This window comes from Haliaeetus leucocephalus, unplaced genomic scaffold (assembly GCF_000737465.1).
Source record: "Haliaeetus leucocephalus isolate CR32 unplaced genomic scaffold, Haliaeetus_leucocephalus-4.0 Scaffold206, whole genome shotgun sequence".
NCBI lineage: Eukaryota > Metazoa > Chordata > Aves > Accipitriformes > Accipitridae > Haliaeetus > Haliaeetus leucocephalus.
In genome coordinates this window covers 10106503-10121158 of record NW_010972642.1, presented here as the reverse complement: position 1 = coordinate 10121158, position 14656 = coordinate 10106503, and the positions used below count along the sequence as shown (strand labels likewise).

The 14656-nt window shown below is 42.0% G+C and overlaps 1 protein-coding gene across 1 annotated transcript in view; it reads left to right on the top strand.

Annotated features, from left to right (window-relative positions):
* Nucleotides 1–14656, top strand: part of TMEM178B (transmembrane protein 178B) — a 222968-nt gene that overhangs the window by 56337 nt on the left and 151975 nt on the right. The window contains exon 2 of the mRNA XM_010566255.1: nucleotides 4336–4449. Within this exon, the coding sequence (XP_010564557.1) occupies nucleotides 4336–4449 (114 nt within the window). The remainder of the gene's footprint in view (nucleotides 1–4335; nucleotides 4450–14656) is intronic.

Here is a 14656-nt window from a genome sequence, read left to right as displayed (position 1 = left end):
ATATTGGGATAGTTTTGAAAATTGAATAGAAAAGAATTGCACAATGTTTTCAGGTGATATTTCTGCTATAGCACAGTTTAAGAATTTTCCTTGTAATGGAGAGAAGAGGAAATATTATATAATAATAAGGTGATAGCACAGAGCAATGTTCAACAAATATGGGAGGGGAGCTGAGCAGGGAAGTGGATCAGTAAGAAGAGTGGCATGTTTGATGCTGTGAATACTTAGCTGCTCTGGATGAAGCTCTCTAATTTCCTTATCTCAGTTTTACTTGGCATCTGAACTTTGCTGGAACAGGGGGTTGCCAACCACAGAGTTACAGCTGCTGAATCCCCTCTGAGCATCTGTGCCTGTGTGAGGATGGTATGGCAGAGTTTTCCTCTGCATGGTTCTAGTTGCATCTTCCTGCTGATCCCTTTTCTAGTACTCTATTTGAAGATGTCAGCCACTTTTCTTTAGGATTTTCAGCAAACACTTCCCTTTGATCAGAGGAACATGGAATATACTGCATCTGCCAGCAGAGCAGCTTTGTGGTTGTTTCATGTTTCTTGTGGCCAGCTATAACACTTGCTATGGCAGCTGCATAGGTGAAAAAAAGCACTCGCTGGTTTGCTCCATAAATACTGTTCCTAGTTATTTGAACAAAGTGCAAAGCTCAGCCATAGTTGCATTTGGTCTTTCTAAGTCAGTGCTGAAGGCTGGAGATGGTCTGTAAATTGAGTTACCCTATTGAGGGTAGGGAAGGGAAAGTATGTGGAGTTTTTTTATACTCTTGCTTCCTCTCGCGTCCCAAAGACTGGAGTGAACATAGTTATTCATTCATCTGAAGGTAAGGATTTCCTAGGGTTTTTCTGAGATGACTTTCCAGGAGAGCAGTAGTTCTGATCCTTGCTGTGGTCCCTGCCTCTGCTTTCCCAGAGGCCTCCAGGAACTGGATGTTTGGGGGTCTTGAACATAGTTTTCTTCTGTGTGGGACAAGTAGGGAAACATGATGGAGTATGAAATTGTTACTTCTACAAACTTATCCTTTTCCTAATTTTTATTGGCAAGTCCAGGCAAATGAAAGTCTTTTTTCTAAGTTTCAAAAGCTAATTCTTACCTCTAGCTAGATATATGCTGATGTAGTTGCACTAACTCAGCAAGGTCACACTTCTGCACCTGTGAGAGCAGGTTTAGATAAATGGCTCATGTTTAAATGCCAAGCAATTGCAAACCTTGTCAGTTTGGGCCATGAAAAGCTTGAGGTTCCCAGTAAGAGCCTACCTGCCTCTCCTATCAGCAGTGGCCATGGGGACAAAGATGGCTGCATGCTCTCTCCAGTGGTTGCTGCTGTTCTAGAGTCTGAAGTAATTGAAGTGCTGGAAGCTGATAGAAGACAGCTCTGAAAGACTCTGAACTACACTATCCTGAGAGTATTAAACTCCATGTTCACAGGAGAGTTTAATAGCCTAAAGCCAAAAGGCCCCATTAGCTCATGCGGACTGACCTCTGGTATATCATAGACTATTACAGTTCACCTGTTTATCCCTTTATTAAGCCCAGTAACTTGGATTAGACTGAAGCATCTTGAGCCCTGTAACAAAAAATTAATTAGGCTTACCCATTCTAGCAGTGGACCTATGCTTAGTGTTGCAGAGAAGGGTGACAATCCAGGAGCAGTATCCTTGTCTGTCTGACCTGGGGGTCTGTTTCCCTGTGTAACACAAGTAGCAGGGACAATTCCCAGGTACAAGTGAATTCTCTGTACTCTGCTCAGTCCTGGTGAGTGCGTGCAGTGGCCAGCCCTGATATTTTACAGACATGTAGGGGCAAAGGAGAATGTATCTCGCAATGTATACTGAAAAGCACTTTACCTTCTGGTCCCTGCAAACTCTTGGCTGGAATCATGATGTTTATTGGCTAATAGCATGTCATTCAGAGGTGGGAGCAGTGTTGAAATACATTGTGTGGCTGGAAAGGAGATCATCATGGAATTTACCATTCAAATCTGCCTGTACTTCAGCTACCATTGAACCATTGCCACTGCAGTTGTGCTCTTAGTTCTAGGCAGTCTTTAAACATGTACTTAAGTCTCATTAAAGCCATGAGGATGTAAGCATAAGACCAAAATTATACATATGGTGAAGTGATGACCTGAATTCAGACCATAATCTTTCTTTCTGCTTTAGGCTTTGGTCATATAAGATAGTGAACAGCTCACTGCATTACTACTAACAGTATCTGCAGTAAGAATAAAAAGTTTGATGGACCTTGCTAGAAATTAGCCTCTTTGGTGTAAAAGGAGGTGCTTTCTGCTGATTATAGCAGAAATTATAGCAAGTGGAACAGGATTTTTTTCTTCCTTCCTTCTGTACGCTTTTATTTTGCATCTTGGCTCTGTGTCCTTGTCTGCTATTCTATATAAATCTCTTTGGGCAGGTATCTGATAACCAAAGATTATTTTCTGACAAATAAGCATTTTCCATTTTCTTGCCAATGCTTCTGATCCATGAAAGCTTCTGATCCCCCCACAAAAGGAGACAGGAAAACCTATAAGAAGGCACGATTGCAATTTGGGGCTTTTTTAAAGCTCTTTACACACTAGCTGTCTTTTTTTTAAATACTGTTCTTGGTTTGAAACTTTAATTCTGGGCGTACATTTGGTGCCCAGATGGTGCAGACTCACACAGAAGCCCATCACGCTGTCAGGGCAGGCGGATACATATGTAAATATTTTGCCTTTTCCCCCTATAATATTTGGCTTTGTCTAATCTAATTGCTGTCAGAGGCAGAATGTGAAGAATGCTTAAGAGGAGCAAACAATGAGGACCTCAAATGTTTGTATTGCACTGACTTTGGAAGGCTGAGGTGTAACTAATAATTTTGTTTCATGGGTTTTCTTACTCACGCTGTGAATTCATGGTGTATGATCTAAGTTCATGCCAATATTTTACAACCTGAGGTAGAAACTAGTATTTCTAGTGGTGTAAAAGCATATTTAACCCCTTGGAGCTGTCGATATAAGGCTAATGGCTCTGCCTTTTCAGTTCAGGCTGACAGTAAGTGTTCTCTACCTGCGTCTTGGTATAGCACTCTTTCTTATTTATGTAATTCATTGCTTCATTTAATTTATTCTATTGAGTGCCTGTCTTAATGTATTTTTAATACATAAAAGCATTTCCAGCATAGCTGCTTCTCTGACCAACGGTAGCTAGTAGCAAACAGTGTGTCCAACCACATTAAGGATGCCTATTTAGTTATTAAAGGCCTGATCCAAGATACCATAATATTAATGGAAAAATGAATTTCTTGAGCTTTGAATCTGACTGCTTAGTGAGAAGGTCTAATAAAGCCAGTGTTAGTTGAGGATGCTGGCAAAAGGGATGTAGGAAAACTTACTGGTTTTCATCAATGCAAGAATGGTTGTGCTATCACAAGCTTCTGATCAGGTGTGAAACTTGGCTAGGCTATAATCCACGGAAAGCATCAGGCTATGCCAGACCCAGTCCTCTAAGGACACTAACTATGCAGAGAGATGCCAGGAGATCAGGGCCTGGAGGTGTGATTATTGTAGAGGAAGGAAAGTGGCTGTAAAAGGAGAATGTAATAATGTGACCAGAAGACAAACAGAAGCAGCATGTGGTGCTTTTTTCCATGGAATGTAGATGAAGTCCTGACTACAGGGGAAAGAAATTGCCCGTTTCAGCCATTTGTGTTGCCATCTGAGGCTCATTATTCAGGGATGCCAATAAATTCTGTTTCTTAGCCTGCTATGAAAGTGGCTAGGTACTTTCAAGAGACATACCATAGCCCGTCACGTATCCTTCTGATTGTCTTGCTTCTTGGCTGTGGGTTGGAAGGGGATCAGGAAACTTGTTCGCTATTTATATATATGTTATTTTTCCTGTTCTGTTCTTTATTACTGAAGGAAAGATCAAAGCTGTTTGCTTTGTTTGTCTCCTGGAGTATGGGCACTGAGACACATTACTGCACAATAAACTAAGATGTGAATTTACAGTTTCTGCACAGTAAATGCTGGTATACCTACTGCTAGCTCATAGTTCAGAGAGAAGAAATGAAAGAGGGGGTGACTTGCCACATATATATCGGATAGCGAAAGCAGACAGCTGCTGCAGGGACTTTGGTGTATCCTAATTTTGGATTTGACCTTACCCTACAGGTAACTTGTGCCTGTCATGGGCTAGAGATGGCATTGGTTGTCACAGTGGACTGATGGTAGGGATTGCTTTGGTCCTAGCCTTTGTTTTTGGTTGTCAGGCCCATCTGGTCTACAGCTGGAAGGACATGTTGCATTCATTTAACAGCACTTTCTCTTCTGCATTTTGTCCTTCCCAGGAGCAATTGAGCGGTGCACGTACATCAAGTACCACTACTCCTCAGCGACCATTCCCAAGAACCTCACCTACAACATCACCAAGACAATCCGCCAGGATGAGTGGCATGCCTTGCGTAAGTGTTGCTGGCTTTCTTCTCTATTTTCCTCACGTGTAGTCTAAGGGAGGTACTCACTGGTAAATGACAACAGAGACTTTGACTGGCAACCCACTCAGAGTCCTCCTCTCACATACAGTTTGTAGCAGACCGATGGATTTGTTCTTAGTACCTACATCTCTGTTTCTGCTGCTGACTAGAAATTCTGCTGAGGCATGAGAAAGTGGCAGTGGGGAAGAGGCATTCATATGCAGAGATTAATATAGAGTTAAAGATAAAAACGAATAACAAAATCAATGCCCTATTTTTTAATACAGTAGAATGCTCTGTATGTGAGCATATTCTCATGCAGTTCATGCTGCTGCTGAGTTTCCTCCTTCCAGGAGAATTCATTGCTGGCTTTTATTGTAGAATATGTCCTGTTGCCAGCAGCTCCTGGGTGAGTGTGGCATCATTTTCCTTTGAAGATCTAGAAAGAGAACTGCTGTACCCTTTAAGGCACAGGGAAGGAGTTTAGCCCTCAGTGATAATTGTAGCCAGTGGTCACCAACTTGTAACATTTGCTGAAGCAACAAGATTTGACAGGGATGGAATTGCCTTGGGATGTATTGGCTGGCCTTAAAGCTTTTCTCTTTCTCATCTTGGAGATGGAAAAGGGTTTTCACTGATAAAATGGAAGAGGTAGGATTTCACAAGGAAGGATGCCATTGCAACTTGCTCTTGTTACTACATAGTCATGGGGATTAATGAATGTCCTGAGCTCCAATGTTTCAGTGGAAGCAGTTAACAGCATCTTGAAGATGGCAGGGGTTGAGGGATGCTGATCCTGCTTGAAAACCTAGAAATGTGGTAGTGAGCAGCTACTGTCCGGACTGTCTCAGTCTGAGAAATGTGCAAGACCTCTGGTGTTTCCAGGGCTTTCAGTCTCTGTTTCACTCCTGCCTTATGTGGCTCTTGTTTTGGGAGGGTCTTTTTAAGCTCTGGGGAGGAGATGATATAATGATATAGTCGATTTCCTGTATTGGTCAAATTGGGCCTGGTTTGAGACTCACTGGTGCTTGTAGGCCCACCTGGTCAAATATGCTAAAGCATTAAGGAAGTTCTAGAGGGTCTTGCTACACTCCTGACTTTTTTGAAATGTATCTGTGTGGATAATTACATATTTTTGTTGTGACATGATGAAGAAAAGGAATATCGAATTCATGCCTCTCGAGGTTATAAGAGGCTGGTCTTGCAAAATACTGTGCTGTGCTCATTTGTACCTGAAATCAGAACATCAGGTGGTTTGGTTCCCTTTATGTTTTCTACTACCACCTGTCATCTCTGCTGGTGTCAGTTTTATGTTAACATTGCTCATCTGTGGGCAAAAAGAAACACACTCCCCACCCAAGACGTCTTCTGTTAGGGTTTGTAGGACAGTAGGAAGGGTCTTTGGTTTATGCTTTTGTTTGTGTATGTGTGCTTTTGCCACTATTGCGAGCAACAATGACGTCTGCAACCATCCACTGGGAATCTCACTATTTAATGTAGGAATTATTGTCTGAAAGAAGTTCATCTTTATCTCAGCAATGGCTGAAATAAAGGGTTATTCTGTAGGTGTGTTTGTATTCCCCCCCCCCCCCCCCCCCCCCCCCATATGCACAGTTAAATACCATTACTAATATATCTGGCCATGTAAGACACTTGGTGTGTGTATCCCTTGGTGGGATCAGCAAGTTCCTGAGCCTGGTGTGCTGGCAGCTGACAGGAGCCTTCAGTAGGGCATTTGTCAGTCTCCAGAGTGGCAGTCTAGACATACTGTGCTCGCACATTTACATATCTGATTTGGTCCGAGGCACTTTCAGGGTGAGGCTTCTTGTTCCCTCCCTGGGGAGGGTACTCTGAGTGTGTGGGTGTGCATGCATATTTCTGACCCAGATTTTCTTGCTGGTTCATGAGTCAGATAAGTGTAGGTAGATGTAGACAGAGTTGAAGATTGAATCTCCCCATCTAAAGACAGAGAGGAAGAAGAATACTTTGCTAAAGTGCTCTCTTCTCCAGAGCAGTTAGGTGCAATGGTGAGTGCTTGATACATGGGGTTAGCCACTGGAGGATCTGGAGGTGACTGTATTTAAGAATGAACTGAACCTATATGACTATTTCCTGTGTAAGAACAGCAACCTTGCTGTTTTTCTCCAAAATATCTCTTCTTTTAAAAGAAAAGGGCAATACCAATCTTTTCAAATTGTGTTTTGGTTGAGGGGGATGTTCTCCCTTTGCAGTGGAGTAGACATAAAGTGGGGTAAAGTCTCTTCAGAAAGTCCCTGTAATTTTAGTCCCTGCCTTAGCAGCTGATCTGGTTCTATACCTCTAGACTAGCTTCACCCAGAGCACAGCTACTTCAGATCATCACTGCTCATCCTGAGGTTAGAATAGTGTTTCTGAGTCAGCCTGGCCGTTATTTTCCTCTGAACAATTTCCTATTCAGAATTGCCCTTTTGCTGAGTGTTGTGACAAACAGCAAAAGGAGCAGGGCCCAGGCCTCTTGTTCTTCCTGGTTTTGCCATGGGTAATTTCTTGGAATGGAAATGGTAAAAAAGTATTTCCTGATGGCATCCTGGAGAATTTCAGAGGAACTGAAAGAAAAATGCCTATTCCACACTGAAGCCACTGCTGTCCTTTGCCATATTTGTATTTCTGCAGTGGTTCTTTTCCTTCTCTTGTGCATGGGTAGCAAACTGTGATGCCTGGGAAGGAAATCTGTTGCTTTGCCCTTTTTACTGGGTGGGCGATCAGAGGAGAAAGGGTTCCAGCCGTGCCCAGCTGACTGCTTGTTTTTCAAACTGGTGGGCAGGACTGATGCTCCACCAGTTTCTCTTGAATTGCAGGAGTGGGTGAGAGGCAATTAATTTGAGGCTGAGAACCCCATGGCACCAGTCAGCACAGAAAGCAGATATTCTTCTACCTGTTCTGCCAGCTGTGCTAGAAGAACCCAGGGGAGCAGCTGAACCTAGAGGAATGTTTGGACTTGACTTTATAACTTTTTTTATTTTATATTTTTTTCATTCTACTTGACACTTTCAAGATGGAACCTTTGCTCCAAACTGATTGCCTATGCCAGCATGAGCTGGGGAAATGAGACTTCACTTCCCTGCAATCACTTCCTCTCAACTATCTCTGGTAAAACAGGGATGGAGGGAAGGATGATTGCAGTATTGCCAGCTCTCACCTGTCAGGAGGTAAATGTTCATCTAGTTAGACAAAACAAGTATCTAGATGAGCTAGGAGGGGAAGGAAGTAGGGAAGGAAAGCTGTGTCCCAACAACTTTGAGGATGAGTAACTGTCCCTTTATGGAAGATGCCAGTGTGATGATATGATTGAGTCACTATTAGGCATTTACCTGTCACATTTTGGCCCTAGCCTTGTGCACAGAAATTTTATCTATAGAAATTTTATCTATACCTTTGGAGCCAGTCTAGCTAGCATGATAATGTTTTATTTTTGCCTCTAGCTTCTTTTGTTTAGACCTTATGCTTCCTTGCTCATTTTTTACCTTTGAACATACTTGCATTTTCTGTGGGACTTTTTTGCGTATCCATTCCTTGAATGATTTCAACAAGAACAACTGTGTAGATACTACAGGATTGTGGGTTAGTCTGCTGTGGGCTCAGCAGGCTAACTGCTGCCTGGAGCCTCACAGGGCTGATGCTTGTGGGTCACTCTTCAGTCTTCCTCACTGTGGTCTTGGCAAGGGAAGGGTAAAAGGGGACTTTTCCAGAGTCACCTTCTCTCCAAGGCAGGCGAAGAAAGTATTGTGGCTTTAAAGTGCTGCAAACAAGCAAGTTGCAATGTGTGTTCTTGAAAAAGAAATCTCACTCTTTTCTTAGAGAACAAGTCAAACCACTGTCTCAGTTTCTGTTCTCCTGCCTTGGTAGCTGAAATGGGACAAATACTGCATGGTGCTCAGAGCCTTTGTATGGCAGAGGTCCCCATGGCTTGTGCTGTATCACATGAATGTCTCAACACCAGAAGAGAGATGGAAAATTCTTCCTTCTCTCCAAAAGCTTTTATTTTGCTGACTCACAGAGCCTATCATGCAAAGTAGATAGCTGGGTCTTTAAGTCTGTTATTTTTCCTTCCTCCCTATATATCACAAACTTGAATTTGTACTTTGGATTAAACGTGGCCACAGAAGAAGGAATTTGTCTGTTCTTCTCCAGCTTGCCATTGCCACCTAGGCCTGTCTTCCACAGCAGCTGTGTTTTGTGTCCAGGAACATGGAGAGTGCTGCATCTGTGTGGAAAGTGGCTGAAATTGGTATGGAAACTGATCTCTTCCTGCACAGCTTAGAAATTGTATCACCAGACTGCTTTAGAGAGAACCAGTTCACAAACAGGTAGCTGATGCTTCCTGAGAAATGGTTAGAATTTCCTGGGTTTTTCTTGGAAATATTCCTTGTCTGGTACTGTGGGTTCTCCTTTGCCTGTCTCCTACCCCTTCTCCACTTCTACTGTGAGACCACAGGATATGGGCTCTGAATTTAGAGCGTTGGCATGGGGAGCTGCATTGTCAGGAGAAGAGGAAGCGTAATGCCTTTTCTTAATTGGAATGATAAGGTTTGTCTGTGCTGTTGAAAACTGCAATAATCCCGTGTTTGTGGTGGTCTGAAAGCCATTTGCATAAAAAATGAATTGTAAAGTCAAAAGTAATAGCCTGCTGCATTCTGAGAGGAGGCAAGTATTGGAGGAAATGAAGGATTTCTACAGGATGTAGAGAGTGGTAATATTTTAATTCATATAACATCTATGCTGAAAGCTGAATGGATTTTATCAGCCTTAATGGTCTGAACTTTGCAGGAGATTAAGGATTCCTCATTTAGGCCTACAAAGCACTCAAATGCCTCCTTATAACCAGTAAAACTACTGGGGAGGGGCTGGAAAAATCTCCTTTTGTGGAGGTCAGTTATGGTACTGATAGCAGTGGCAACAATTAGCACTCTGGAAAAGACCGTAATGCCTATACTTTTAATTTCTACAGGCTTCCCAAGCCTTCTCATTCCATGGAACAAGATGTTGAGGTTTGTACAGAAGCTCAGTTGATAGCTTGACAATGCATTAGTAACACCAGTAGGCTCATGGGCTTGACCCTCTCTGCTTTTATAAGCAACAATAAATATTTCATTATTGTATCTGTATTGAGTGCTGACCCGAGAGAATTTTTTCTTTTGTTTTTTTCCTGGGTACTACTGAAAGCAGTGTTTGAAATAAATAGGCAGCAGCATCCCACTTTTCTTGCTCCTTTCTTCCACTCTCTCCCATACTCCCTTGGGTCTCCTTCCATTCCTATCTTCCTCTACAAGGAAATGCTGTTTCATTTTTAATTAGCTACCTTGACCCCCAGATGGAGGTACACCCTGAAGTATGACACCGTCCTGCTGGTCAGTGCCATTTGGCTGACAATATGATGTCATTCCTTAATGCATTGACTATTAAGGCAGACGGGGCAGCCATCCTGGAGGTTAGTCAGGCAGCAGGTGCTTACATGCCTGGAGGTCTAGTGTTGCTGGATCTCCACCATATTCGTTGTTCCTATAGCTGATGACCAGGTGGTAGTGACAGACCTTCTCATTTCCCTCCCTCTCTCTGCTGTAGGGTTTTCTTCATATCCTGCTATTTCAAGCTAAGATATAAAAATGTTTTTTTGGCATCAAAATCTAAGACCTATTTTGAAATCTGTAAGGGATTTTATTGCCTTCTGCTAGGCTTCATCTTAGGATCTGCTAATATGGCTGTGACCTTAATACCTACACTAGTGAACAGCTTTCTCAACTGCATACTACTTTTTATTTCCAATACTAACTTTGCTTCTAAGAGACAGAAAAGTGGGAAGGAGTAAGGGAGAGCGTCAGTAGGCCTCCCAGTCCTGAGTTGACAGGGGTGTCCAAGCAGAAAACATGGCTAAGATTTGAGAAGGGAGGAAATTAGGAAAGGGGTGAAACTTTGTGCTGGTGAGTTGGGAGAGGTGAGACAAGGGATTACTGAACATTGAGACTGGGATAAGGGCTGGAGTGGTGGGCTGGAACAATTTGGAAGGGGATGTGCAAAAAATGGCCAAGCTCTGTGTTGTTTGTGTGTGGACGGGGCTGGGGAATGAACAGGGAAGAATCCCCTCCAAAGCCCTGTTGGAAGTGCACAAGTCAGGAGTCCTACTGTACATCTGCTGCTAACACACCTGCGAAACACTGGCAGAGGGGAGGTCTCATCCTGCTTCCTCAGCTGGTAGGTTCTTCCGCCAGCTCAAGTAACAGGGGGCTCAGAGGTGAGTCAGAAGAGTCTTAATGTGCTGATGAACTACTTGCCACTCTCCTGAATCAGTAAGGAACCCCACACTAGAATTCCTGCTTTTGCAGTTTGTTGTTTGTTTTAAAGTTAAGAAATTAAGATGAATATTTTTAAGGTTGCAAACAGAAGCATGTAAAGTTAGGAGATTACACAGTTCAGGCTGCATACTTGGCCTTAATTTATCTCCTCTGAGCACACTCATTATCAAGTCTTTAATTACTGTAATCACATACTGTGTTTTCCACAGGACCCCTGCCTTCTTCCATACATTTGGGATATTCTGTTTCCATTCAATGATGTTTTCAAAGTTTGATTATTTTTTTTTTATTGCTTAATGTATGGTTGCTGGCCTCTATTGCAGAATACCCAACTCCTGCTCCAAAGACAGAGTTAACCACTTTAAGCTTTGTCACACTTGTAATTATTGTATTGAAGTATGGTGTGTAAATATAAATATATTAATATCTAATAACCTTTCGAGGTGGGCTATATTTTCTATTTTAGGTCTGGCAATCAAAGTTAGCTGGTTTAGGTTTTTTTGGGTGTCCAGTTGGAGATGACTTGGGTTTTACAGTAGTTAACATTAAATGGCTTTTTGTATGTTCAGAGCACAGTTCACATTGACTTTCAGAGCAACTCTAAGTGCTCCACACCCTGTAAATCAGACTTCAAATGGTCACCCAACTCACACTGGGTCAGAGTAAATGAGGAAAATATGGCTACACACCACCTCTAAAGAGATTTCTTAGAGTAATTGACATATCACCAAGGACTTTGGGGGTAAATGTAGAGGAAAGTGCTTGTGTGAGAGGGAGGAGGAGCTGTATGTCAGCTGACTGATCTCAGCTCCAACTGCTCTTTGCTAGAGGGGTTGCATGTGTTCTCACCTTTTACACGGACCCTTTCAAAGGGTCACATTCTTGTATTTCCTAACACTGGCATGCTTGACTCGGCGGCCTTTAGACCATTTTGGTATTTTTCTGTTTGCTTTTGGTTTTTTGTTATATTTGTAATTGCAGGCACTTTGATTCACCTTGGCTTAGGCAATGTTTTATGTTGTCTCCCACTATTATATTGGAAAAAAGAAGACATGTTTTTATCTCGATCATTGAAAAGAGTCTTAGGGTATTTACGGAGATGTTCTGAGTGCAGGAAAATTGAGAGCAAACCCCCTCAAGCCTTTCCGGTGATTTTTTACAAAGGAGTATTAGAGACATTTTGGCTGTTGCAGTGTGGAGATGTTGACAGGTAAAACATACCATCTCTAATCATTTCCAGTCATTCAGCCAGTCAAAATATAGCTTTATTAATATGCATACAGAGCTCTCTGTTTCCCTTCTTTCCTTCTTGAGAGACACAGTGGGGGAGAGATGGGCGTTTTTCTATGTCTCTTGGCTAATCAAGAATGATGCCTTGTGCATTCTTAGGGTGAGAACACAGGAAAGAACAAACAGGATGATCTAATGGGTCTCTTCCATCTGACTTCTATAATTTTTGATTTATATACCAATTTAATGCCTGGTTTATGATGATTTATATCCCAGTTTATTTATACCCTGGTCTGATGCCCCACCCCACACTGTTAGCAAGATGAAAGCCATCCAGTTAAATATTTCAAGGTGATTATATGCCACATGCCACACACAGAGTTAGTAATGAGAAGTAAATGCTTCCTTGCTTCAGTGCAAGAAGAAAGACTTAAGTGGAACATTTTGGAAAGGACATTATTGTGATTTGTTCAGAGAGCTGTGCACCATCCACAGGGAAACATCACTGCAGCCAGCATGAGAGAGATGCCAACAAACTTTGCATCAAACAACCTGGCTTTGACCCTGACAGAAGCTGCAGGCTGAAACATGTAGATGGTTTTTACATGTTGATAGCTACTAGGCAGTGGTTGCCATTTTAATTACTGTTTTGCAGTGATGCTTTTTGTACATTGAATCACAGAGTAAACCTGATCCTCATGTACCACCAGGATATCCTCCTACTTGCTACTTTGCAAAGCTCTAAAATGTGTGCATATTAATGTGCGAAAACTATAATGCAGCTTTACATCCTCAGATTCTTAAATTGTTAACTGGGCCATGACTATTTCGGCCATGTTGTCAGAGCTGAATGTAGTTCTGGCCCAGGAAGACTGGATGAAGCTGAAGGATTTGTTCTAGGGCCCATCCCAAGACTCCTTAATTGGCTGGGTGAATCACAGTTTAGCTGTTCAATTATTCCCTGCCCACCTCCAGGAACTGATTGCACAGTTGGTGAGGGAATAGGAAATCAGGAATATAAATCAACTGCAGGTATCTCCTGTGGGACTTTAGAGTTCAGTCTCGCAAATCTCATCTGGCTGCTCTGGATGTAGGTTATATTTAATGGAGCTTGAGCCTGCGTGTCCCTCTGCATCACTGGAATTATGACAGCTAATTTGAATCTATTTACTGCTAGTGTGTCCAATGATCAATATCTCTTTCATAAATACAAACTCTCTCTCATCTCTGCCTCCATCAGCTTTGTCTTTTCTGGCTTGCCCTTTGCATCCCTATTTCTTTGTTGTTTTTTTTTCCCCCAAACTTGATTCTCACCTAGATACTCTGAGAGAAGGAAATCAATGGAAGAATATCAGTTACTGACCTAAGAGGGGCTTCTTTACCATACACAGCTAAGGCTGTAAATAATTCAGTAGGGTCCCTGTCTTTTCTTTCCTCCCGTAAGATTGGGTTTATTAAAATTTTATGGGAGGGGACATGGAGGTGGCTGAATTACTGGTTTTATCTGATACAATCTTTAGCAATGCATTAGCTTGGTACTAGCTGCTTTTCACTCATCATCATAGGCACGTATTAAATCAGTCTTCCTTGTAGAATCCATTCTGCAGCATGTTATAATCATGTATTTGAACATGATGTAATGCCATTCCTTATAACTCACTCTCATGCCTGATTGTGTTGCCGTGGGAAGAAAAGTGTTAAACGGCCCAGGCAAGGCTTAATTTTTTTTTTTTCTTCCCCCCGTATTGGGAGGAAGTCAGTAGTGGCATGAATCCATACACACAAAGATCCTAATCAGAAGGGAGCAATAAGCTGGGGACTAGAAGTTTGGTTCTGCTTATATTTATACCAGAATAATAATTCTACTGAAACAAGAATTGATATTCTGAGATAAAAATAATGTGAAATCAGCATCTAGGTACAAAATATTCAGAAAAAGTGCTTCTTCAGATTTTAGACTTTTTGATAATTGAGTGAAAATGAACAGATTCCACAATTACACTTTTGTTAATGCTGCTGCTGCTGCTAGTGTGTAGTGCATGTTCCATCCTAGCATTTTGAAACACTTGGGCAAGGGTTTTCACTCAGTATCCTTCTGACTTAAACAGGATGCTGAAGAAGGAATACAACCCAAATACACCCATTTTACATGCAGAAAGAGAGTTACAGAGAAGTTAATTGACCTGCTAAATGTCATGCAGGGAGTGAGTGGGAGAGCCAGAAACAGAACTCAGGTCTTTGGACTCCCACTGCTGTAAGTGCTAGACAATGCTGCCTCCTATAGTGCCAGAGATTATGCAGCATATCTCCTGGAAAAGACCATTGCAAAACTCTATAACAAGGATAATGGTTTTTCTAAAGGTATTAAAAAAAAAACCCCAACTTTTTTCAAGTGAAAGCTTACTGGCCAAAACCAGAATCCATTACGTACATTAGTGGTGATTTTTCTCTCCAAAATAATGGCAAAAGAACCATCAAAGGCTGGTAGTGAATTAAGGTATACAAAGTGGGGATTCCTCAGCACCTGCTGCAAACCAGGTCCTCAGAGATATCAGAGGGTGAGCAACTACAATCAATAATAATTTAAAAAAATTATCTCCATTAGAATATGTGTAGGTGGTGTGGATTTTCTGCCA